The 26636-nt window shown below is 55.3% G+C and overlaps 1 protein-coding gene across 2 annotated transcripts; it reads right to left on the bottom strand.

Annotated features, from left to right (window-relative positions):
• Positions 1-210: 210 nt before the first annotated feature.
• On the bottom strand, positions 211-26636 carry MIGA2 (mitoguardin 2). 2 transcript variants are annotated; one of them, XM_080820833.1, is made up of 16 exons: positions 26570-26636; positions 23864-24090; positions 22708-22918; positions 21059-21171; positions 19854-19971; positions 19491-19627; positions 12833-12950; positions 10955-11055; positions 10257-10372; positions 9266-9338; positions 9032-9118; positions 4467-4565; positions 4020-4154; positions 3256-3309; positions 2392-2508; positions 211-2118 (listed from the first exon to the last, which is right to left on the bottom strand). In XM_080820833.1, the coding sequence occupies exons 2-16, from the start codon at positions 23957-23959 to the stop codon at positions 1912-1914; spliced, it is 1782 nt and encodes a 593-aa protein (XP_080676959.1). In that variant the 5' UTR covers positions 23960-24090; positions 26570-26636; the 3' UTR covers positions 211-1911. The 2 variants fall into 2 exon arrangements, with proteins under 2 accessions (XP_080676959.1, XP_080676960.1); XM_080820834.1 differs by having other exon boundaries at positions 23864-24044; positions 26570-26615.

The raw sequence follows: 26636 nt of genomic DNA, 5'->3' as shown, positions 1-26636 counted from the left end.
GTGGTGGCCCAGGAAGCATATGGCCACACATGTACCCATCAGCATGGCTACATGGAAGGGCATTGTTTTTAAACTTTTTTTTTTTTTTTTAAGATCCCCTGTTTAAGAAACAGAGAGAGAGAGAAAAGCAGACTCCCCACTGAGCAGAGAGCCTGATGCGGAACTTGATCCCAGGCCAAACTCACTGAGCCACCCAGGCGCCCCAGAAGGTCACTGTTTAAATCATTTATTTGGAAGTCGATGCACACACATTCTACCATACAAAAGTTGGAAGCTGCAACAAATCCAGTGCCCGAGGCAGTGCATGGACGCGTAAACAGAGACAAAAATGAAGATGATGCTCTGAGTGATTCGGGAGCAAATCAGAAAGGCCGGGGCCCCGGCCCAAGATGACATTCATAGCGCAGGGTAAGTGCAAATGAGTGGAATGTGGGGTTGAAGGGGAGGAGGGCCACCCCGGGCCTCCCCCACCCAGGAGGCTGCTCCTTCCTGGGCACGAACCTTGGATCCTGGCTTGACACAGGATCCCCCAGCCTGGGGAGCAGGAGGGAGTGTGCAGAGGAGTGGGCTCAGAGCTGATGGGCTGGGCCCACACCACCCCTCTGTTTCTCCTCTCTGTCCCTGCTGGGACCCCTCTGCCATTCAGGGGCTACGGGCCCTGGTCTGGGGAGCCAGCCTCCGGAGTACAGAGACCAAGGAGGCCTCTGTGTCTCTGGGAGGCTTCTCAGCCTGAAAGGGGCAGACCTCAAAATAAAGCGTTAAGGCAATAAATAAAACATCCCACCTCCGGTGAAAACACTGTGAGATAAGTCTGCAGGGCTGATAGCACCCCGCAGATATGGGGACAATGTGGGGACAACGTGGGGTTGGCTGTAGGACCAGCCACTGCCCAGCTAGAGCATTTATGTGTCGAGCCGAAGGCAAAGCGCCTGGCTTAATGAGGGCCGGAGATTCGGTCCAGCCCTGTGTGTCCTCTGACCTCCCTGACGTGGTCCCCGGGACCCTGCCACCAACGGCAGCACAGGCGACAGGCCTGAGATAAGCCCTGGTCGGAGCCTCCAGCCCGCCCCAGCACCACCCAGGGGTTCCAGGCTCACAGAGGCAGGAGGGTGGGGTGGGAGAACCAGCCCCCCCTCCCCTGTCCGTCTTTGGTGGTGGCAAAGGGGAAAGAGAAATAACTCTTCGGCAGGACAAGGGCATGTCAGAGGACAGCATTCTGGTTTCGTGCTTGGGTTTGCCAAGGGCCCGGTCCCTGCCCAGACTTGAGCACAAGGAAAGTCAACCTGCCCTGTCCCACCCTCAGATGGTCTAGGCATGCCATGCCCCAAGGGGTTCCCCTGGCACTCTGTGGCCCCACCCTCCCTTTCTGAAGCTGTCAACACTCTAGGGTGGTGGCCCGCGGAACTGGGCAGCCGTCTAGCCCAGGTTCCTTCTGTCTAGGACATTGTGGCCTTTGCCGCAGAGCCCTGCCGCCCCATCTTCCACAGCCCCCTTCATCAGCAGCCCTGGGGTCGGGGGAGGTTTTGGGGTCCCACACCAAGGCCATCCCAGCTCTGCATGGCCCACCTCTCCTCACAATACCACCCCCTCTCTCCCACCTCTCCCTCGGGCCCTGCAGGTCACTGGTCCGGCCGCCGCTTCCCCCAGGGATAGCTGAGGGTAGTCAGGTGGGCTCCCAGGGGCTCCAACCCTCTCCAAGGCAGTTGGCGGGGATTCCCAAATGAGGACGAGGGACAAGGTCAGGGGCAATCACCCCTGGCCACCAAGGCCCAGGCTCTGCCGCTGCTGATGGCCATGGATCTCCAGGCCTTTCCATGCCAACCCAGAGGAGGGGAGGAAACAGCCTTCTCTCTGCACTCGCCCTCACGGACGAGGCCCAGGCGCCCCCCGACTGCAGGCCTGCCCCCACCGCTACTGCAGCTCCCCCAGGGGCCCGTTCTCTCGGGGCAGTGCCCCGTTGAGGCCCACACTGCTGGCCACCGGTGCCCCCAAGTAGCCCAGCAGGATTTCGCTGCGGCGCCGGGACAGCTGCAGGATGTCATCTGCCAGCGCTGGCACCGACGTGTAGCGCACGTTGTCCAGATCAAACATGTCCCGCAGGTATTGCACAATCTGGTGCTGGGGAGCCAGGCTTGCATAAGCCGGGGCTTTGGGCCCCGCTCCCCCACACAGATGCCCTCCAGACTGCCCCAAGCCCCTCCTTGGCTACCGGAGCGCCAGCCCGTCCACAGGCTCCGCACCCCACCCCATGCTTGCTGCAGACCCACGTGGGTCAGGCTCTGCCCAGGCACCCCCGTGCACCCAACAACCCAGGCAGACCCACATGGCCCGGGCTCCCGCCAGGCACCCCCATGCACCCAACAGCCCAGGTGGGCCACGCCCCCTGTTTACCTTGAAGAAAGCGCAGACTTCTGCGAGCTGGGGCTTGGGTCCAAGGAAGCCGAAGGCTAGGACGGGGCTAACGTGCTCCGATACGGAGTAGAAATGAGAGATGAAGCCATCGGGCACCTGGAAAGGTGGCGAAGCTCAGAGCTGAGACACTGGCAGGGGGAGGCAGCCGGGCCCAGGGGGCCTGGCAAAGAGCTGGCTCAGTTGCGGGCTTGCTGGGTGACCCCAGGCAAGTGACAGGGCTTTCACCTCTGCAGAACGGGGGTAACCTCGAGGCTACTGGGAGGACTGCATGAGGAGGGGGCGGGGTGGGCTCAGCACAGGAAGTGCCCAGTGAACTTGGCAGTGGTGGCTGGTATCTGCCAGGCAGCCGAGTCTGGCTGGCACAGGGGAGCCATGGATCGCAGCCCAGATAGAGCAGCCAGTCGCTGCCTGGGGGATCAGGTAACAGCAGCCTGGGGGTGGGAGGGAGGCTGCTCTCCTGCTCCCGGGGCGCCTTGCCCCAACCAGATGCCTCGACCAAGCCAGGCGCCTCCTCCCTCAAGGATGCCCTTTCCCCTGTGAGTCCTCCCACAGTTCCTGCTGGCCCGTGCTGTGTGGGGTCCTGGGGAGGAGAGGAAGCACAACTATGTGCATCTTTGCGGTCCTCCTGGTCAAGGGACAGAGAACGGCAAGACGGGGGGCCAGTGCTGTAGCAGAGGACAAGAGGTACAGCAGGGCCTGGGGGCTTAGCAAGATATCCCTGCACCAGCCCCATTCCTCTGCCCACCCCTCCCCACGCCACCCTGCCCCTAGAACAAGGGCTAGTGCACGCCCATTGGTCATCTGAGGTGGGGGCCACGCCCGGGGCTCGAGGGGCTCACTCACCATCAGCAGTCTCCTCTTGGCTTTCAAGACTGACCAGCAAGCAGTGGCCAGAGCCTAAACCAAAGACGGGACCCCAGCCAGGTTTCAGAAGGCCAGGCCATGCCTGTAGCCTCGAGCTATATGCCCCCAGCTCCCATTACCCCAAGCAGGAAGACAGGGCTTGGTGCCTCAGCTCTGCTGCCTCCCTCCTCTCAGTCCAGAACTGGCCACACCTAACCCGGAATCCTGATGCCAACCCTCATGGCTGCAGGCCTCTGCACTCACCACGGAACCTCCCCAGACCTCAGTTTCCTTCTCTGTAAAATGGCCACGACCCAGCACACCCACCTCACTCAGAGGTTGTGCAGACCCGCAAACAGCGTAAAGACCAGCCCCAGGTCACGCCTGCCCCACGGGGCCCACATTCAACTTCTCCTGCTGTTCCTTTTTCTTTCCTATGTCTTAACCCAGTAAGATGCATTGACACGGAGTACAATTAACGGAGACCACGATGCAGAAGGAAAACGCCCACCCTGCAGGTTCTGAACGGGTGCAGAGAACAACGGGATCCCCTGGGAAGCTGGTCCAAAGCAGATACCTGGTCTGCCGAGGTTCGGGAGCTGCACATCATGCGGGGAAGGGGAAGCTCCCCAGAGGGGTGACTGCTGCCTGACGGGTGGGGGGCCCAGGCTTGGTGCCCAAAGCCAGGGAGGGAGGAGAACAGAGTCTGGGCCAAGGCATGGGGTGATGTGAGTGCATGTTGGATGCGGAGGGCAGCCACCCACCGTCTCCTTGAAGCTGTCTGACAGCCACCGGTTCCTCAGGACAGCGAGCACCGAGGATGGGGGGTTCTCCAGGTCCTCGAAGGCGTCCATGAGTATGAAGTCCAGCACAATATCAAAGAAGCTCATGCACACCACCTGTGAGAGGGCAGGGATGCTCTGAAGGCTGCAGGCCCACTGTCCAGATGGGAAGACCGAGTCCAGAGAGGCGCGCGTGCGTGGGGGCCTGGGTGGGAACACATGGGTGAGTGGGCACATCTCTAGGCCACAATGGGGCACAGCTGGCAGAGCCCGGGCCCGCAGCAGGGCAGGACCCGAGGGCCGGCAGCAGTGATGAGCCCATCTCAGGCCTCGGAATTAAGGCGGAGCTCCGCACAGGCACCCTCTACCCCCAAGGATCTCAGGTACGAGGGACCCCGTGGCCCCGGGGCTCAGCATAAACCGACTCACCCCACGGCCCTCCAGCTCCAGCCGCGTGGTAGCCCAGGTCTCGGGCCGTAGGGCATAGCCCATCATCTCCTCGTAACTCTCCAGGAAGCCTTTGGGGCTCTGTGGGGAGAAGCACAGCCCGTTGTGATCGTGAGAGAGGCTCCAAGGCTCCCCTGGACGAGATCCACAGGAACAGGCAGAACAGGCCCATGGAGGGACAAGCCAAGGCGAGGATGAGGTCGATGCTAGAGTGGCGGCCATCGAGAAAATTGGGCAAGAAGTGTCCTCTGACCACCGCAGTGTGCCTCTCAGAGACCAGGACATGTCTGGGAGAGATCCAACAACGGCAAACGGCACACCCCATGACATCTCACACCAAGTCACAACCGAGCGCTAAACGCCGCCCGGGAGATGCACGCACTCAGCAGCGTAAGCTCACTCTGCAAAGATGCATGAGGACAGGAAGCTGAGTCAAGCAGCCAAAGATGAAAATCTTCGTGCCCCAGGGTGTCCCTGATGAAGTGGGAGAAGCTATGGCCCACACTCCTGGGCCTGCTCTGGGGGAGTCAGTGAGCTCATGCACGTTAACACCATCAGCCCAGCGCCTGGACCTAAATGACGAACAGCGTCTAAGACCTGCCGCTGCTGTTGGCACACAGGATACATCCTGCGCGCTCTGGGGCCGGGAGGTGGAGCTGGGGTGTGTGACATGACGTGCACACGCAGGGATGTGCACACACAGGGGTGTGCACGGATGGACCTAGGAAGTTGGGGTGGGCCACAGTCTATCCTCACACAGATCAACATATCTAACTCGTGGTACTAACAGGGACGGTCCACCAGCACACCCACTCTACAGAAAGGCACGCTGAGGCTTTGGGACATCCGTGATGTGGCCGAGAGCCAGGCAGGATGGAGTTGACACAGAAGAGCACAGGCAGGTTGATGCCACTTACGCAGAACCCTGGGTGGAGGAGCCACGAGACAGGTGTTCACCAAAATGGGAACGTGGTACAGTAGGGTACAAATTTTCTTTTTGCTTTTATGTGTCTGTTAGGTTTTGCTAAAATGAATATTTTTGTAATCATAAAAAAAAAACCCTATTTTCATTAGGTTTTGAAGAGAATTTACTAGAATGACCCCAGACCATGCCTTAATCCCTGAGCCTCAGTTGCTCCACCTGTAAAGGGGGACGATGAAGATGAGGGCTGGTGGCCAAGCACGTCTGACACGCTCTCCCCAAGTCCCCAGGACACGCTCACGAACTCGTTAGGTGAGGAGGCTCGGAGAGGGCGCAGGTCTGGCCCATGGACACGCAGCAACAACGGGGACTGATCTAGCAAGAGCCTAGGTGCTGCCCACAGAACGAGCACCCTCCCAGCTTGGGGGGGGATGGGGTGAGGGTTCACCCTGGCTCCACCTGTCTGCAAGGGTCTGACAGGGCATCCATGCCTGCCGGGGTCCCAGGGCTGAGTGCAGGCCCCGCCCTCGAGAGCCGCCCCCCACCTCTTCATGAAACCTACATTCCACACTGGGATGAGCGAGGACAGCCCACGCCTCCAGGCCCCTCGGGGAGGGCCACGGAGAATGGACACCTGCTAAGCGCCTGGTGCCCACTCCGCCCTCACCTGCCCTTCCTCCACGTGTTCATTCCCTCCCTGTGTGGGGAGGCCACAGAGAATAGGCCAAGGGCTAGGCTGAGGTCAGGCCAACCTGGGTTCAAATGCCAACTCTGCCCCTCCCTGGCTAAGGGACCCGAGCAAGCCCCTGGCCCTCCCCTTATCCACCGAGTGTTTCCTTATCCACCGAGCAGAGACTGTGGTCAGGACCAAATGATCGACTAGAGGTAAAGACACATGATAAAGTGCTGGGCTCGTTGCTGGGTAAACAGCAGCTTCTGGAAGAATAATCAGGAACACTTAGGGAGCACCTACCCCATGCCAGGCCCTGGGCTGGGCACACACCTGTGCTGGGGCAGCTGTGGTCCTGGCCCTCGGGGAGCTTGGCAAGTAGTGAGAGAGAGCAACCTGCCAACAGGATGATGGGTCATGGGGCGGTGCTGGCAGGGTGAGCCCGAGGACTTTTGGCAAAGCCCTCCTGGGGAGACAGATGGTTAGCAGGGACTTAAAAGACGGGGAACCCGGGAGAAGGGGAAGGAATGGGAACCAGGAAGCTTCTAGATGCTGGTGTAAGTTCTACTTCCTAGCTTTGGTGCTGGGTACGCAGGGGTTCACCTTTTCACTCATTAAATCCTATAAATACACTTCATATTCTCATGTGTGTATTTACAATAAAGCAGTTGATGACAACAGCACTGGGCAGCAGTGTTCCGGGCACAGAGGGACCAGCATAGGCGAAGGCCCAGATTCGGGAGAAAGTCTGGTACAGGTATACACTAAGAGCCTGAGCCCTTCAGGGTGCCCAGTTGGCTCGGTCAGGTAAGCATCTGACTTTGGCTCAGGGTCCTGGGATCAAGCCCCACAGCGGGCTCCCCGCTCAGTGGGGAATCTGCCTGTCCCTCTGACCCTCCCATTTGCTCTCCCTCTCTCAAATAAATAAAATCTTTAAAAATAAATAAATAGGGCGCCTGGGTGGCTCAGTGGGTTAAGCCTCTGCCTTCAGCTCAGGTCATGATCTCAGGGTCCTGGGATCGAGCCCCCACATCAGGCTCTCTGCTCATCGGGGAGTCTGCTTCCCCCTCTCTCTCCGCCTGCCTCTCTGCCTACTTGTGATCTATCTCTCTCTGTGTCAAATAAATAAATAAAATCTTTTAAAAAAAAATAAAATAAGGGGCACCTGGGTGGCTCAGTGGGTTAAAGCCTCTGCCTTCGGTTCAGGTTATGATCCCAGAGTCTTGGGATCGAGCCCCGCATCGGGCTCTCTGCTCAGCGGGCAGCCTGCTTCCTCTTCTCTCTCTGCCTCTCTGCCTATTTGTGATCTCTATCTGTCAAATAAATAAAATCTTTAAAAAAAAATAAATTAAATTAAAATAAATAAATACACCCTGAGCCCTTCCGTCTGGACAGGGCAAAGGGTGTATGGCAGCCAGCCACGAAACAAAGTTTGCTCTTTCCCTCAAGGGCGGTGGGAACAAGGGAACATTTTCAGGCAGTTGGGTGATGTGGTCAGAGGCGTGTTTTATTTTTTATTTATTTGTTTTTAGAAGTTTATTTATTTAAGTAATCTCTGCCTCCAACGTGGGGCTTGAACTCAAGGCCCCGGGATCAAGAGTCTCATGTTCCTCCGACTGAGCCAGCCAGGTGCCCCCAGAGGTGCATGTTAGAACCACTAGCTGGACGGGTGAGGTGAAAAGGACTCAGGGGAGAAGTGTTCTCAGGGGCTTCGCTCCAACAAGTGGCCTATAAACGTGAAAATTCACACAGCCTTATTAATAATCAAAGAAACGTGAAAGGATGCATAACATAGATTAAAAGGGTTACTAACGTCCAATTACCGACGCCTTACATTTGGTGTCACGTAAGGACACACACGATTACGCTGCTGGCTGGCAGGGCATTTCCGAGAGCAGACTGGCAAAACCCAGATGTGCCCGAGACATGGTACTGCCACAGCTGGGCTCTGCCCCACAGAAAACCACAGGTCCCTAAAGAGGTCTCTAAAAGACGGATCTCTAACAGACGGATCGTAATAGCGGTGCGACAGTGGAAAATCACAACCCAAACGGTCCTTGGCCGCAGGACCAGCTGAACCACGGCGAGCCTGCCCGAGGGAGCACTACGCAATCAGTAAGAGTGACTGCAACCGCCAACATGAGCCGATAGACAAGACATACTCTTACACAACAAAACACAGCTGCAGAACAGTCTGTAGGGAACTTAGGAAATTAAATAACCATGTTCAAGGTTAGTCCGTGAAACCGGGGAGGAGAAACACAGCCAACTGGGGTGGTAGCTCCCCCTGGCAGGTTCAGGGAGACCTAAGGTTTGCATTTTGGGAGTCACTGAACTATAAAACTGAGTGACCGTATCATCAGAAATAAGAGCAACACAGAACCGTATTTTTCAGAATCAGCACAGGAAACCCCTCCTAAGCCTTTCCCAGCCCACCCTGAGCTTTCAGAATGAAGTCAAAGCTCCTCAGCTTGCTTTCAGATTGGGCTTTTTTTTTTTTTTCAGGGGCACCTGGGTGGCTCAGTGGGTTAAAGCCTCTGCCTTCGGCTCAGGTCATGATCCCAGACTCCTGGGATCGAGCCCCGCATCGGGCTCTCTGCTCAGCGGGGAGCCTGCTTCCCCCTCTCTCTCTGCCTGCCTCTCTGCTTACTTGTGGTCTCTGTCTGTCAAATAAATAAATAAAATCTTATAAAAAAAAAAAAAGGTTTATTTATTCATCTGAGAGAGAGACAGAAGGCGTGAGTGCAAGTGGAGTGGTGAAGGGCAGGAGAGGAAGCCCAGTCAAGGGTTCAATCCCATGACCTGAGCCGAAATCAACAGACGCTAACTGATGGAGCCGCCCAGGCATCCTGGGCTTTTTTTTTTTTTTTTTTTTATAAACAGAACCAAATAAAAGTTACAAAAGTTAAAATTTTTTAAAAAGCCAAGGTAGGAAGAAAACCTGAAAAAAGCTACCTTCTCGGCTTTGGTCATCAGGCCCGTCACCATCTGCCGGCCAACCTCCCCGAAGAAAAGTTGGTTGCTCTTGTCTTCTAGAAGACCCTAAGGAATGAGGAAGGGAGGGGAGCGAGCTGGTGGCGAAGTCCGTATAATGGGGTGGACCCATGACCCATCTGCGCAGGGGAGGCAGGTGTGCCCGACGGCCCCCCAGCCCCGGCTCTGTCCTCTCCAGGTGCCCCCGACACCCACCTCGAAGGCTTGCCGCACACAATGCAGCTTGGCCAGAAAGTCCTGGTCACTGTAGCAGCCTAGCAGCTCAGTCCTGAGGAGCAGCACAGTCAGTCACGCTGGGGTCAGGGGGGAGCCCTGAGTGGTTCTACCTCAGCCGGGCAGTACAATCGTGGGCGAGTGCTTGCCTTCCTCTAGGCCTCGGTGGCCCCCAAACCGAAGGGAAGAGGCTGACTGGACACTCTCTGAGGGCGTGTTGTCCCCAGTGGCACTGAGCACAGCTGGCGGGTCTGGGCCCTGGGAGTTGGGCTGTCCTAGGGCTCCTCTGGGCCCCAGCCAGCCAAGGATGCTCTCGGGCAGAGGACTGGAGTGACCCAGCTGCTCCCAGCTGTCACCCCTTCTGGGGCACCTGCAGGCCCCCCGGGCTGGCTCCCCTCATCCACACTGGGGAACCAGGACTCTCAACCTTATTTTCAGTCAGTGAACTTTAAACACACGTATTTAAATCCGGAGTCATGGCCAAAAGCCAAGTTCTGAGTTTCACATCAAACAGCAAAATTAACTTAAGACGGATCAGAAACCTAAAAATGCCACAGATGTGGACGCTGAGGCCAAGGGGGCTGAGGCAACTCGTCCAGGGCCACATGCTCTGAAGAGACAGAACTTGGAAGGAATCAGGTCTGTTTGTCCCCGGGGCCCGGCTTCAGGGCCGCCGCGGAGACAGAGTACTTCAGGACACGGCTTTGGAAGAAAGCCCACTGTATTTCTGTGGTTAGATCCCTGTGATAACTTAGAATAAGTAGAAACAACTATTATTTCACTAATTAATTATATTAATTTGCAGTTGTTAGTTATAGGCCTGCCTGTCTTAGAACTCCAGACCTTTCTAGACCCTCCCTGGCTGGGCCAGGAGCCACCGCCGGGGCATTGCTGGCCTCTCTGGCCTCCAGCCGCAGGGGGACAGAGCCCGCCCCACCTGCCCCTGCTCCCCGCCTCCTCCCCACACACTCGCCTGAGGGTCCGGCACGGCACCCTGCCCTCCTTCACCAGCTGTAGGGCCTCTTCGTAAGCGGCAGCCGGCCTGGAGAGTGGGATCAGGTCATCTCCCGCCTGCAGGGACTCAAAGAGCTGGGGGAGGGTGCATAGGAAGAGGAAGGTGGGGTCACCGCCTATGGAGTGTGGGTGCTTGTCCAGGGGACACCCTAGTGGTCAGCCACTCAGACAGGGTGCTGGAGGGAACACTGACCCAGCAGGCAAGAGGCCTCGATCTGAGTCCAGCGCTGACCCTCGGCGTCCCCACCTCCGCCAGGGGCCTGACCCAAAGGGACCATCTATTGGACAGGTGCCCACATCTTCTCACGCCAGGCAGGTGGCTGGGCCTGACACACGTGGCCATGGCAGGAGACAAATGCCAAGCCGTGGGCACGCAATATAAGACGGGAGAGGTCGGCATGCGCTGGAGCCACAGGGGAGGAGACCCCGGCCCTCCCCCACAGGACCCAGGACCCCTGGCTTCTCACGCCTCCCCGTCTCCAGCCAGTGCGTGGGGTCCCTGGGGAGCGGCACTTGGGGACTGCCAAATTTTGCTCCTGTCAGAGGAAATGCCTTCACTTTCCCATGACCCAGTGCTCATGGTGACAGTCCCACAGGGCCCGGGCTTCACTCTCCCCGCCGCCCTCCCTCTCTGCCCCTCGACCCCACCCCCCTCACCTCAGTAGCGGAGAAGAAGGAATCCTCAGAGGTCAGGCTGTCCTCATCGTCCACCCGTAGATGCAAGGAGCCCTCGGTCAGGGGCAGCATGAGGGTCCTCTCTGGCAAGAGCAGGAAGAGAAGGGCTGAGCTGAGACTCTGAAATCACCGGGCTTTTTGGAACGTACACGCGCAAAGCGACCGACACCTGATTATGGGCTGGCTGGGGCCGCTGATCGCGGGGCTGCCGTGTACTGAACACATATGCGAGAAGATTCCGGGCTCAGTGCCTCAAATGAAGGGCTTCTTTCAATGCTCCAGTATCGCTGGAGGTGGGCACAGTCAGGTGTGGAATTGGGCTGCTGAGGGGGACTGCCCACGGCCACAGAGATGCACCACAAGGCCCGAGGGCTCCTCAACTCTGCTCAGGCAGGCTCTGCCTTACTGTGTGGCCCTGAGCGACCGGACTCCCCTCTCTGACAAACTGAAACTTAACCATTGATGACAGAGAGCTCAAGGAACGCATCGGTCGTGGACTCGGTGTTTCTAGCCTCGTCTACTCAGGGGCTGCGGGGTTCTGGGCCTTCAGGGCATTTTGGAAAGTTCTGTCAAACAAATAACCAGAAGCCATGGCCTTAAGGGCCCCACCAGCCTTCTCTGCCACATGGGGAGGCCGGAGGATGCAGGGTTCCTCTCTGGGGAAAGCCACTGGGGATAGGCCGTGGGAGGGTGCATCACTGTAACAGGCCCTCGCCAGGCCTGTGTCACCACTGGCTGAGCTGGAGAGCTGGACACAGGAGTCTGATGCTCCCCCTCAGAGCTGACAGCACCCAGAGAAGGGTCCTGGGGTCCACTCACTGCATGGGGTCTGGCACACCGTGGGCACCAGCACACTGGCTGTCTGGCCAAACAGCTTCATTCTCTCTCCCTGATGTCACATGCCTTGACCTCAGTCGGGGGTGGGGGGACCAACAGTGAGACCTGTTTTCAACTAAACCTCCAGATGAGCCATCCCTTCTGCCCGCCTGGTGCCCGCAGAAGAGGGCTCAAACCAAAGGCCTGGAACCCGTCAGGGGAGACGTTAAAACACATGCCTGAAGGCTGCTCCCGAAGGCATGGGTCAAGCCACCGTGGCCGGGGACTCCCGGGGCCCCGCCAAGCCCTGCTCCTGCCCACCACATACAGAAGAACACTCTGGAGCACGTGGCTGGCTCTGCTGGTACAGCACGTGACTCTCAATCTCGGGTTGGGGGTGTAGAGATGACTTAAAAATAAAATCTTGGGGCGCCTGGGTGGCTCAGTGGGTTAAGCCACTGCCTTTGGCTCAGGTCATGATCTCAGGGTCCTGGGATCGAGTCCCGCATCGGGCTCTCTGCTCGGCAGGGAGCCCGCTTCCCTCTCTCTCTCTCTGCCTACTTGTGATCTCTCTCTGTCAAATAAATAAATAAAATCTTTTTAAAAAATAAATTAATAAAATAAAATAAAATAAAATCTTAAGGGTGCCTGGGTGACTCAGTCGGTTATGCGGCCGCCTTGGGCTCAGGTCACGATCTCAGGGTCCTGGGATCAAGTCCCACATTGGGCTCTCCGCTCAGCAGGGAGTCGATTTCTCCCTCTCACTCTCCCTCTGTGCACTCTCTCTCTCTCTCTCTCTCAAATAAAGGAATAAAATCTTTTAAAAAATAAAATAAGATAAAATCTTAAAACACAGAAACAAAACAAAACAAAGCTTCTGTCCCTTAAGGCCTGTTCCCCATCTACGTATAAGGCACCGATCGAATGAGGTCCAAAGGCTCTGAGGATTCGGAGGGAGCCACACCCCAGTTCCCTCGCCACCTGCTACCTCCACACTGTCTCTCAAGCCCCGTCCCACTCCAGCCTGCAATGAGGCCAGCTCACCAAGGTCCAGCAGCACGCTGTCGGCCGGGAAGGTGGACCCAAACTCCTCCTGCAGGTGGTAAGCCCGGTGTAGCAGGGACTCCAGCTTCTCTGCAAACTCCCTTCGCTGGGACTCTGGCTGCAGTTAAGACAATGAACATCAGTCTGGGCCCTCCACACTCCCCAAACGGTCCCCGCTCACCAATGATGGGACCGCTCCTCCAAGGGGAGCAGGATCTGGGACCCAGCAGCAGGAGCACACGTCTAGAGCGGAGCTGCCCAGCGCAGGAGCTACCAGCCACGTATGGCGAAGGAGCCCCGGAAATGTGGCCTGTCCCAATGGACATGTCCCCTAAGTATAAACACACACCGATCGCAAATACTTAGTACCAAGAAACCACGAACAAAAATACTCTCAAACATCTCGGGGCGCGTGGGTGGCACACTCAATGAAGCGTCTGGCTCTTGGTTTCGGCTCAGGTCATGATCTCGGGGCTGTGGGATCAAACCCCCCATCAGGCTCTGTGCTCAGCAGGAGTCTGCTTGAGCTCGGCTCTCTCCCTCTGCCCCTCCCCATTGCAAGTGTGCGCACGTGCACATGCACTCTGTCTCAAGTAAATATTTAAAAAGAAATAAAATAAGGGGTGCCTGGGTATCTCAGTCAGGTAAGCATCTGCCTTCAGCTCAGGTCATGATCCCGTGGTCCTGGGATCAAGTCCCACGTTGGGCTCCCTGCTCAGCAGAGAGCCTGCTTCTTCCTCTCCTCCCTGTTCATGCTCTCTCTCACTATCTCTGTCTCCCTCTCTCTCTAATAATAAATAAATGAAATAGCTCAATGATGCTCCACGTTGATCACATGTTGATATGGTAATATTCTCCATGTACTAGATTACATAAAACGCATTATTAAGGGACGCCTAAGTGGCTCAGTCGGTTGAGCGTCTGACTCTTGATCTGAGCTCAGAAGTCATGAATTCAAGGATCTTGGAGTCATGAGTTCAAGGCCCACATTGAGCTCCACGCTGGGCGTGGAGCCTACTTAAAATAAATAAACAAATAATAAAATGTATTATTAAGATTGATTTCTTTCTTTCTTTTTTGCTTGTTAGTGTGGTCTCTAAGAAATTTTAAATGAGCTATGTGGCTTCCTACTGAACAATGCTGACCTAGGCTCTGACCCCAGCACCACCGGCTCCAAATGCTATGACCTCAAGTAAATTACTTCCTCATTCTAAGCCTCTGTTTTCTTACCTATCAACTGAGATGAGAGTACCTACTTCCAGGATTTTGGGGGAAATATGAAGGAGAGAAGGTATGCAAAGTTCTTCACACAAGGCTGGCCTGTGGTGATGACCAGGAAGTGTTGCTTATTATAATCATCATTATGTATAATATATAACATATATATAACACATAAACTATAATATGTAATATATAATATGTAACATATATATATAACATAGCGTGTACGGATGATAATAAGATCATTATAATAAAAGCACAGTCAGGATCCCAGAAAGAGCTGGGTTCAAATTCCACTCTTAATATGAATCGTGCACGCTTGGGAAAGTGTTGCGTTGAAGACACAACAGCCTCCTCCTGCCCTTGGCTTCCAGGCTGGTATGTGCAAAGAAGGAGGCACCGCACCTTTGATCCCAGCAGCTTCTTGGCCAAGGGGCCAGGCATACCAACTCTGTTTTTTATCAAGGCTGCCAGATCCTGCACCTTTATGTAACCAGACCCCAGGGAGGAGCCGAAGGCCACCTCGGGCCTGAGGCCTCTGTGGACAGAGCTAGAAGGGCTCAGAGAGGACGGCAATGCTGGAAATGGTTCTTGCACACAGAGCTCGTCTGGGATCGGGCACCTGCTGTTCAGCCTTGCAGCATCCTTGAAGGCAGGCATGGCCGTGACCCCGATTCACAGAGAAAACGCAAGAATGTTAAGTGGCCCAGCTCACTCAGCTAGCCCCCCAGCAAGGCCCATGGAACGCCGGGACCCCTGTCCGCTTTGCTCAGTTCCCCGCCAGCGCGGCCAGCACAGCCCCAGAGCTTTGGCAAAGGTCTGTGTTCTCTTTCTCACTCAAGTGGCCTCGGGTTAGGGACTGGTTTCTTGGATGTCACACCCAAAGCGCAAATGACAGAAGAGAAAAGATACACTGAACTCATTGAAATTAAAAACTTCTGTGCTTCAGGGGTGCCTGGCTGGCTCGGTCGGAGGAGCGTGCGACTCTCGGGACGGTGAGTTCGTGCTCCACGCTGGCTGTGGAGCCTCCTTAAAATAAAAGAATTTTTTTAAAAATACAAAAGATGAAAAAAAACAACAACTTTTGTGCTTCAAAGGATGCCATCAAGCAAGTGAAAAGATAATCCACAGAATGGGAGAAAGTATCTGCAGAGCCTCTCTCTGATAAGGCACTTATATCTAGAATATACAAAGAACCCTTACAATTTAATAATAAAAAGTTGTAACTAGGGGTGCCTGGGTGGCTCAGTGGGTTAGGCCTCTGCCTTCGGCTCGGGTCACGGTCTCAGGGTCCTGGGATCGAGCCACGCATCGGGCTCTCTGCTCAGCAGGGAGCCTGCTTCCCTCCCTCTCTGCCTACTTGTGATCTCTGTCTATCAAATAAATAGATAAAATCTTTAAAAAAAAAAAAGACGTAACTACTTGTCTGTGGATAGACACTTGGGTTGCTTCCATATATTGGCTATTGTAAATGCAAGTATCCATCCAGAGATGAATGGATAAAGAAGCGAGATATATATATATATATATATATATATATATATATAAAGAACATTATTATTCTTTTTTATTCAGCCATAAAAAAGAATGAAATCTTGCCATTTGCAATAATATGGATGGATCTACAGAGTATAAAGTCTAAGTGAAATAAGCCAGAGAGCCAAAACCCACAGGATTTCATTCATTTGTGGAATTTAAGAAACAAAACAAATGAACAAACTGAAAAAAAGACAAAAAAAAACACCACACTCTTAAATATAGAAACCAAACTGGTGGTTGCCAGATGGGGGAGCTGGCTGGGGGGGATGGGTGAAACAGATAAAGGGATGAAGAGGGCATTCACCGTGATGAGCACTGAGTAATATATAAAATTGCTAGATCAGGGGGCGCCTGGGTGGTTCAATGGGTTAAAGCCTCTGCCTTCGGCTCAGGTCGTGATCTCAGGATCCTGGGATCGAGCCCCACATCGGGCTCTCTGCTCAGTGGGGAGCCTGCTTCCCCCTCTCTCTCTGCCTACTTGTGATGTTTCTGTAACTAAATAAATAAAATCTTAAAAAAAATTGCTTGATCATTAAAAAAAAGATAAATAGCCAAATTAAAAATTAAGGATCCAGGGGCACCTGGGTGACTCAGTGGGTTAAAGCCTCTACCTTCGGCTCAGGTCATGATCTCAGGATCCTGGGATCGAGCCCCGCATCAGGCTCTTTGCTCGGTGGGGAGCCTACTTCCCCCTCTTTCTCTGCCTGCCTCTCTGCCTACCTGTGATCTCTGTCTGTCAAAAAAAACGAAATAAACGGGATGCCTGGGTGGCTCAGTTGGTTGAGCGGCTGCCTTCGGCTCAGGTCATGATCCCAGCGTCCTGGGATCGAGTCCCACATCGGGCTCCTTGCTCCGCAGGGAGCCTGCTTCTCCCTCTGCCACTCTGTCTGCCTGTGCTCGCTGCTCGCTCGCTCGCTCTCTCTCTCTCTCTCTCTGACAAATAAATAAATAAAATCTTAAAAAAAAAAAAAACGAAATAAAATCTTAAAAAAAAAAAAAATTAAGGCTCTGAACAGACATTTCTCCCAAGACGACATACAAATGGCAAACAAGCCCATGAAACGAAGCTCCGCATCGTCAGCCCAGGGAAATGCAAATCAGAACCACGAAGACATAACCATTTCACACCCACTAGGATGGCTAGAACCGAAAAGACAGATGAACACAAGTGCTGGCGAGGATGTGAAGAAACCGGAAGCTTCTACACTGCTGGTGGGAGTGTAACGCGGCCCAGCTGCCGTGGCAAACGGTCTGGTTCCTCCAAGTGTCAAACGTAGCGTTACTAGAGGACCCAGCACTTCTGCTCCTAGCTGTGCCCCCAAGGGAGTTAAAAGCAATGCGTCCACACACACACTTGCACACACAATGGTCACAGCAGCATTACTCAGAAGAGCCACAAAGTATAAACAACCCAGATGCCCATCGGTGGACGAACAGCTAAATGAAACGTGGTCCGGCCACACCACTGAGTATCACTCAGCAATACAGAGCAGTGAGGTAGTAATCCAAGTTACAAGAACGAACCTTGATGAGTGCTGTGAAGTGTGTAAACCTGGCGATTCACAGACCTGTACCCCTGGGGCTAATAATACATTATGTGTTTATTAAAAAATTAAAAAAAAAAAAAAGAGTAAGAACGAACCTTGAAAACATAATGCCCCAGGAAAGGGGCCAGTCATAAAAGGCCACTAGTTATGAGTCTATTTATAGAAATGTCCAGACCAGGCCAATCTATAGAGATGAAAAGTAGACGAAGGGTTGCCTGGGGTTGGGGCTGTGTCTGACGGAGAGTGTCTGATGAAGTGTATGGGACTCCAAGGGAACACGAGATGAAAATGTTCTAAAATCAATTGTGGTGATGAACACCCAACTCTGAATATATACTAGAAGCCAATGAATTGCACAATTCAGAACTGAGCTGAAATGAATTTCATGGTATACAAGTAATATCCCAATAAACCTGTTAAAAAATATCTTTAGGATAGAAAAATGCCTGGATACCAAGCAGTTGTGTCTGGATGAAGGGTTAGAGGCATCCATAACACCAAGAACAGAGATCATTTATTGAGCATCTGCTTTGCGCCAGGATCCTAGGGCTGGCAGTGGTGTCCCGCCAAGGGCTCCCCCCACCCAGTGCTCAGGGAGGCCGAGGGCCTTTGCCCGCATCACACAACGTGAGCCACCGGATCAAAGACCGAAGACTGGGCGTTTTCCTCCCCGGCTCTTTTCTAGTTCTATAGTTCTCACTCTTCTCTGAGTTCTCACTCTTCTTCATTGCTTTCACGATACGAACAATGAAAGTTCTAGAATTTCCAGATGTAGTATTAGCAATCAATACTGTTTTGGAAACAGAGCTGCCTTCCTTCCTTCCCATGACCTGAAACCCTCCTTCAGGAACTACTATCTGCCCATAGACAGGGGAGACCTGATGCAGCTGTGCCCTTGGGCACCAGAGGCTTTGTCACCCTCTAGGGCATTTCTCCAATGTCCTCTGTCCTGTAGCTACAATGTCCTCTGTCCTGTAGCTACTTCTCCTGCTTGGGAGGCAGGCTCTGAGCTGATGTCCCCAGCTGGGGTACAGGGCACCGTACCCTCCACTTCCTACCCGCTGTGCCAGGCATGTCCTCACCCTGGTGCTGCAAACTGTCTCCAGGCTCCCCTGCCAGCTGGCTCCTGGCCCACAAAGGCACAGGTGGAGAAAGAATGGGGTGGAGCAATGGGCAGACCAACTCCCCTCCCAGTCCTGCCTCACACCCTATCACTGCCCCACCCTAACCACGCTGCGGTGACACCTGCCGGCCAGCCGGTCGGCCCCTAGCCTGGTTCTAGGTTCTTCGGCTCCTAAGGTCTGGCCACACTCCTCCTCACCTGTGCAACCAATTCCCTGGGTTAACCCCCTTTTTAACACCTGAAGTTGACCTTGACAGACTCTCCAGATACCATCAGAGTGCTCCCTGAACAGCCCCGACTTTGCCCTCACTCCAGCAGAGGACAGGAGCTCATCGGGCTTTTTTTTTTTTTTTTTTTTTTTTAATACAGAAAAGCGTAAAGACTAAAAGAGAAACAGTCCACAATCCTATCACCCATACAAACCCTGCCATTAAGCATAGCTCGAAATTAGGAATGCCACAAAGTAAAGTACAATAAAAGCCTTTTTCCACCCTTCCCTTTCAACCCGGTGATCCTCACAGATCACTGTCAACAGTTTCCCGAGTTATCTGTCCAGAGGAAAGTAGAAATGCACAAACACCCCCAGTTACCCCCACACGTATACAGGGATCTCTGTCCTTCTGAACACGTACACACGTGGGTCCCCCTATACACATTCCACGTCTTGCTTTTTTTCACTTAATGACAGTGGCGACAGCAGCCTAACAGCCCAGGCAGATTTCCCGCATACTGGACTCCGGACCCCTGTGGATGGACATATAGATCGTTTCTAGTTTTTTCTGATTTCTGTTAGAAGATAATGCTTCAGTAAACGTCCATCCAGGTCACACACATTTTTTATGTTAGCTTTTTCACCTTATTTCTCTTTCCTGATACTGAAATAAATACGGACAGCGCCCCAAAAAAATGTCTAAAGAAAGGACGAGACAAAGGCCGTGTGATCCGTTCTGCTGAACGAAGGCCATTTCCCACCAGTCCTTCGTAAAAGGCATCTTTTCCTCACACAGTTGGGACCGGGGTGTGATCAGCCTCCGAATTACTGCGTGAGTACCGAGCGCCACGCATGTGCTAAGCCCCTTGGGTGGACTGACCTCCCCGTGGAAGGGGAAGCTCACAGCCCAGCAGAAGGCGGGGTGCTACGCTGCCTCCCAGAGCCTGGCTGTCTCTCTGCCCCACCTCCAGCCTTCTCCGTGGCTGGGAAAGAAAGACGCAGGAGAGGACCACCTACCTCAGAGAGCACCTCCGAAGCAGTCTCGGGGTTCCGCAGGCTCTCCCTTGGTGTGGGGGTGCTGTTGCTGTCCCCTCTCTGTCCCACGCTCAGCGCCTGCTCCCACTTCTGTAGAGCTTCCTCGAACAGCTCCATGCCTGAGCACGGGCGGGAAGACCAGGGAGAGAGTCTGACCTCGGCAGAGAAGAGCAGCCAGGCCCCACGCTCCAGACCCCACTGAATGAGGGTTTTGGGGTCAGGAGTGGGGTCGCAAACCAGCACCCGGGAAGGTGTCCTGAGCCCAGCCTGGGCTCCTGGGAGGAAGCCATTCGTCCCCCAACTCTGCCCCAGGGGAGGCCCCACGGCCGGCCTCCTGGCCCGTACCTTGCATGTACAGACTCTCTGCGTTGCCGTCACTGGTGGTCACGGATTCTTCCATCCCTCTGGCGTCCCATGGTCCTGAGCACGCAGCCGTGGGGCTGGACGAGTTCACTGCTACTGTCTGGGCACCAAGCAGCACAAGGATCCGAGGGCAAGGGGTAAGGCCTTCCCAGATCCTTTGCAGGACCCAAGCCCCTCCCATGGCCTGGTGCTATGTCACACACCCTCTCCGAAGACCAGCCCTGAAGCGAGCCCCCAGCACATGGCCAAGCCCTCAGCAGGGCCCGGCCCCCAAAACTCAAAGCATTGGACAGCACTTCACAGAAGCTACAGAAGTGGGAGGCAAGAGGCCCGTGGCCAGCCCAGGAAGCAGCAGCCCCCCACAGAAGCCGCCCTGGGCCTGTTCCCCCCTCTGGCACTCTGCAACTAGGTGGGGCTAGGAAGGCTGAGGGAGCTCCCACCACCACACGGCCGGGCAGGGCCCGCACTCCCCACACTTCTCGCCCTGCTGGGACGTGGGCTCCTCTGGGGCACAAGCCCTCTCTTGCCCACCCCTGGGTTCCCAGGGCAGACCCGGGCTCAGGGCTCACTGCACCAACAGGTCACTAGATGAGCGAATGAGCCCAAAGCCACTCCCCAGGAGAAAATACGCTTCTCTTTGTCTCATTTATCTCTTTATCTTCAGCAGAGTCCCTGGCACAAGGCAGTCGCCTGCTCCGTGTCTGATGAACGAATGAATGAACTTTCATAGACAAGTATCTTCCCCGCAAGAGGCCACCCACCTCTCTTCTGCCCCATCCACCTCTCTCTCTCTCTCGCCTGGCCCTCAGTGCGATCAGTGACAGTCTCGGAAAGCCCGTGTGGATGGATGAGAGACCAAAGGAAATCTCTCCTGTCTTCCTTCCGGTCTGTGAGCTCCCTGAGGGCAGAGACTCGAGCCTCCTCAGAACCAGGGCCTAAGCCCTGAGCCCACTGGTGCCCTCCCTCCGCTACTTTTTTTTTTGGAAGATTTTATTTATTTATTTGACAGACAGAGATCACAAGCAGGCAGAGAGGCAGGCAGAGAGAAGTGGGGGAAGCAGGCTCCCTGCCGAGCAGAGAGCCCGATGCGGGGCTCGATCCCAGGACCCTGAGACCATGACCTGAGCCGAAGGCAGAGGCTTTAACCCACTGAGCCACCCAGGCACCCCCTTCCCTCTGCTATTTACCGAAGCCAGGCTGTGGGAGGAGCCCGAGTGCTTGCTGGGCTCGAGAGAGGAGATGCCACTCAGCGTGTCGTTGCTCTTGCTGCTGGGACTCTGGATCCTCCGGCTGGAGTAGCCTGTGAGCAACAGGAGGGCCAGGGGACGTGGCCGTGGAGTTCGGCCTCTGCGCAGGCTGTTCCCACCTCCAGACTACCCTCCCCCTCATCTGGGAGCTTGTCCTACCTCCCCTTCGAAGGCAGGGGGACGGCAGAGCGCCCAGGGCCATGCGCCTGGCAGAGTGCGACGCCTCTGCCTGTCGGGCCTGCTCACTTCCCTATCCCTGTCCTCTGGCACAGGGCCTGGCCCAGAGGGCCCCGGACCTGCGAGATAAGCCGGAGAAGGAGGGCTGCTGACTTCTCCGCCTACTTCTCGCTCAGCCTCCCCTGTGTTGCTGACTGACTGATTTGGCATTCTCCTCCTTCCGGAAAGAATTTGAGACAGTGACTTTTTGAAATATACACAAAACATTTCTTTTGAAGTGAGAAAAGTAGGGAAGGGGAAAGAGGGTCACCCCAGAGGTGATGGCGGTGGGACAGGGTAGGCAAGCGAGGGGCCGGCACAGGGGCGCCTCCAGGTGTCCCCCCGGGGGGCTGTGAACACAGAAACCCAGCTACATCTGCACTTCTCAGGTCCTGTTCTAGACTAGTCTTAAAACTTCTTTTTCCAGATGGAAAGAGAAAACTTTCCTTTTGTGATGATAATTCACAATTAAAATTCACTTTTGTGTAAAAGGATTTCTTCCTTCCTCCTCTTCGTTTTTTGCTTTTTTTTTTTTTTTTTTAAAGCAGGCTCCATGCCCAGCGTGGGGCTTGAACTCATGACCCTGAGATCAAGAGTCGCACACTCTACTGATTGAGCCAGGCAGGCGCCCCAAGGGGGATTTTTGCTTCCTAAACCAGGTTTCTCCCCCAGATGGGAGCCTGTGAGGACTTCCTGCCTGGGGAAGAGATCCACAGGACGTTCAGGCGTGGCAAACACGGGGTTGCTGGATTACAAAATGAAACGGGGTCTATTAGGGTTTTGAAAGCCACACCAGCAGACTCAGAATGGCTTAGAGGCTACCAGGGCCTTGGGGGGGGGTGGGGGCGGGGAGAGGCTGACTACACAGGACATGCGGATTGAGAGCATGGTGGTACAGTTTTCGATGCGGTGTAAATACAGGTCTCTGGGTGGCACACGAAATTGAATCAAGAACTGTACGCTCAAAAGGCTGAAATTAACTTAAAAGAAAAAGGGTGCGGGGGGCGGGGGATGGGGACAATACCATCTGGCTCAGGAACCACGTGGTCCTTCTTGCTCCTGAGCCAGGGGACTTCCCTCCCTGGGCAGAGAAGCTGCGCCCCCCCCAGCCCCCTCTGGACGCAGCTGCTCCCAAAGGGTCTGTGGATATGGAGAACTACCACCACCAACAGGACATACGCATCGGGCTGCATCACCCACCAGTCCCCTGACTTGGTGAAGACTCAGGGAAAGGTCTACTGCCAACCCCGCCTCCCGGAGGAGGGGAACTTGGCTTGGAGACAGGACATCACTAGCCCAAGATCCGACGGTGACCAGGGGCCCAGCTGGGACCTGACTCCGGGTCAGGCCCTCCCCCAGTGCCTCATACCCACCTTTCTTCACCGATGGGACCTTCCTGGCCATGAGGATGGGCAGGGGCACCGTGCCCAGATGTGCACCTCCCATCTCGGGGCCGACCTGCTTCTTCCTCCGCCGTCGCCTCTTTAGCTGGTGGGCAGCCAGGGCCAGGGCCACTGTGCCCAGGGCTGTGGCAAAAAGGACCTTCCGCAGGCCTGGTGTCAACCGCAGCTGGGAGAAGGCAGACTACAGGAAAAGAGGGAGGCGGCTGGGCTACATCTCCCCAGAAGAGTTCTGAGGTGGGCAGAGCTGTGCTGGGAAGCACATGAGGGACACAGGAGGCCTCAGGCACTCAGGGAACATTTGCTGACCAGGAATGATCGAGAGGCAGCCACCCCCCCCTGCCCCCACACCGAGGAGGCACCTGGCCAGCACCTCTGAAATGTGGACCACGCAGACGTAAAGAGGGGGATTGGGGAGAGCAAAGCGACAGTGCCGAAGAGATCACATCTGGGCTCTAATAGGTGACCCTAACTCCGTCGGTCGTGACTCTAACAGCTGCAGTGACCGAGCGCCTACTACGCCAGGCACGGGACTAGGATTCTACCTGCGCTACCTGGCTGAATGAATGTCTGTCCTTTTCCAGGTGAGACTGTGAGGCTCACACAGGTTAAGACATGCGCTCAAGATGACAGGGAGTCAGAAATCAAACCTAAGTCTCTTGACCCCATTGCGTAACGACTCCTAGATGTCGGTAACATTCACTCCACCTAACTGCCCCCTCTGTAAATTCCCTGCTCCTCATCCTCTGCCTGCTGAGCTGGGAGCCCTTCGAGGGGCGGGGGGGGGGGGGGGGGGGAGAGCCTACACTACATACAGCAAAGCTTTAGGAAGTGTCAAAAGACCTGGTCAGCCACAAACATCTGAGGTTGGCAGGGAGCGCACTATTGACCCCTTTTATAGGCTGAAAAACTGAGGCCAAGAGTTCAGATAGCCCAGAGTGAAGACCAGGCTTGGGGCCCCAGACTCCTAACCTTGTCCTTCCTGCTTTGCTCAAAGAGGAGAACCCCGAAGCCTGGAGCAATAACGAGGAACAGGCCTTCCCAAATGCTAGCGACCCTGGGATGAGTGGCTCAGTATTTCAGAGGCCAGAAAGATAATGGGAGGCCCACAACCCACCCCAATCTTTACCTGTCCAAAGGTCGTGTATAAGAACACCGGGATCTCAGCCACTGTCATGGCCAGCGCCTGGATCATGGACACGCCCTCAGTCCTCCGGAATGCCATGGCAGGACCAGCACCCTCGGGTCTCAGAGCGTCCAAGGAAAATGTCTTCAACTGGCTGCTGGCTGGGTCCCAGGCACCGGCCACGCTTCGGAAAGACAGGAACACACATACCAGAGGGTCCTTGCAAAGAGCTGAGAGACGGATGACCAAGTCAGACATAAGGATATGCTCACATGAGCACGCGAAATGCCCATAAAAGCGCCCTGGGGGATGAAGTGGGAGCACAGCCTACCTTTGGCACGCCAGGCCTGGATGCAGGCAGGAAGGCAGCCAAATGCCCCACGTACCCTCTGCCCACCCAGAGCCCTAGGAGCAGGAGACAGCATCTCTGGCACGTTGGCCCGAGGACGGACCCAAGGCCTGGGAGATGCAGAGTTCACTCTCAGACTTAGGGCTCTACAACACGCTTGCACCATATTTTTAAACCCATGTTCCACTGGCTACACAAAAATCTCAGGCCACGAAAGGGCCAGGCCCACGCATCTCCCACAAAGCCAAGAATGTTTTTCTTTCCCGTGGACTGTATTACGAAAGCAGCAGGGTGCTCGCTCAGGTAACAAAAGCCGTGACAGGCTGTGGGTCTATTTTGCACTGGGTTCTTTAGGTACGTTATTTCGTGGGATCGTTACAATTCTGTGAAGGAGATGGTATCTGGCCCCGTACCCCATCTCGGCCAGGTTCCAAAGAGAAAAGTGAGACTCAGCGGGGTTAAGCCAGGAGGAGTCCACAGTCACACAGCTAGTATGAGGCAACCGAGGTCTCCCACCAAGATCTCCTGGACTTTAGACTCTGTGCTCAACACAGTCCTTTAGCAAAATCTAACTTGCACCAGGAAGTGACAAGCCCCAGCAGAACTACAAACTACAAGGGCAACTTTCCCCTGGGCCTTCAAGACCCCCCAGGGTACCCCACTGCCCCATTCCAAGGTCAGAGAATAAGTGACTTGAGCACCCGTGGCCCCATCCCCAAGATCCTGCACAGCACTCCCCAACTGCCACCACAAAGACCAAGGATGCCTTCAAGGTCTCCTGGGACCTCAAGCGGAAGGAATACACAGGCCAGGACAGACCCTATCAACCTGGGACGGCGGCCAATATCACTGGAGCAGCACAAGAAACAGCTTATCCCCAGTGAGTGGGAAGGATGGTCGAGCCTACCAGTGTAGCTCCGGCACTGGGCTGCGTGCATGACGGGGGCAAGCGGGAAGAGCCAGTCTAGGGCCAAGGAAACGGTCGTGCTGTCAAGATAGGAGACACCCTGCCAGGAGGCTGTGAATTGAGCTGTGACCTCCAGTGGTCAGGGCCCGGGTTCGTATCATAAGCCAGCCCTCTCATCCCCCTAGCCTGGCCCATGCCTCAGAACGCCAGAGGATCAGCAGCCACTATTTCCCCAGCACCTATCCTATAGGCCAGGCTTCGAAACAGGCTCTGGCTGGGAGTTTAGTCCACTGCTTATGATGGGGAAACTGAGGCCATGAGAGCTAAGCGACCTGACTGACCTCGATAACTGACCAAGCTGCGATGGGACTTCAGCTACAAGGAATCCTGGAGCTACGGTGTTTCCCCTGAGGCACCTGCTACAGCTGCCACGGCTCCCTCCTGGGCACGTGTGGCTGGGAGGCCTGGTTACTTGCCTGCAGGAGCGTCAAGAGCAGCCTCTGCTGCTCCAGATGAGAGGAAGACTGGCAAGTCCAAGGTGACAACACTGGCCCCCAAGCCTGCTTCACTCCAGGGTTGGATCCAGACTCAGCTCAACCGTGCCCCTTGCTTCCCCACTGACGCAACCTGGGGAGAAGTCTCCTCTTCTCCATGATGACCGCCTGCAGCAACGTCTCCCACCCTGTGCACACTTCCTGCGCCATTTCCAGCTGGGAAAGTCACCCTATAACCTTGAGTCAGAACCCCTCATTCCGCCCCCGCTGTGGCACTTACAACACCCTCAGCCTGGATGCCCACACTTTCCACAGGGGCACCTCCTCCCTTGCCCTGGGCAATCCTATTAATGACTCTGGCCTGAGCAGCCCATCTTTTCTCCCTGACCCCAGCAAGCCCTGGGCCCAGGCACTCTGAACCACTCTCTGCCCCGTCTCTGTTCATTTCACCCCAGACACTTTACAAGTCTTTACAAGCTAGATACTGGGCACTCACTCCCGTACTGAACCTCAGCAATATCTCCTTATTCAAAATCTGCTCATCCCATCTCGGACATTTCCCTGCGCAGCCCCAATTCAAGTCCTCTTTTCTCTTGTCCGACCCCTGGAATATTCTTGAGGGTCGTCCAGGTGCCCACTGGCGCCACCCACGACCGACACACCTGCTCCCTCCATCTCGGGTACTTTGCTAGCCCAGGTTCAGGTACCTGCGACCCTGCAACGTTCCAGGCCCTCCAGGGCATCTCCGCACTGACCTGGCACCTTCCGTTCCACCTCTCGCGCCGCCCACGGCCCGGGTACCTGTTTATTCCAACCGGGCCCTTCTAGTCCCTTTGAGCCAGGACATCTGCGCTCCCACCCAGTTCGTTGCTCAGACCTGGCACCCACCCGCTGCAAGCCTCAGTCCCGGGCCCTGCCGCATCGCCCGCCGCACAGGCTCAACCCGAGGAGCCACTCACCCAGGATCCCATCGCTGCGGAAGGGCAGCGTCTCCTTCCCCGGCACCCGCGCAACCAACCTCGCGGC

The sequence above is a fragment of the Martes martes genome (genome assembly GCF_963455335.1).
Source record: "Martes martes genome assembly, chromosome: 12".
Classification (NCBI taxonomy): Eukaryota; Metazoa; Chordata; class Mammalia; order Carnivora; family Mustelidae; genus Martes; species Martes martes.
This window is presented reverse-complemented; position numbering and strand designations above follow the sequence as displayed.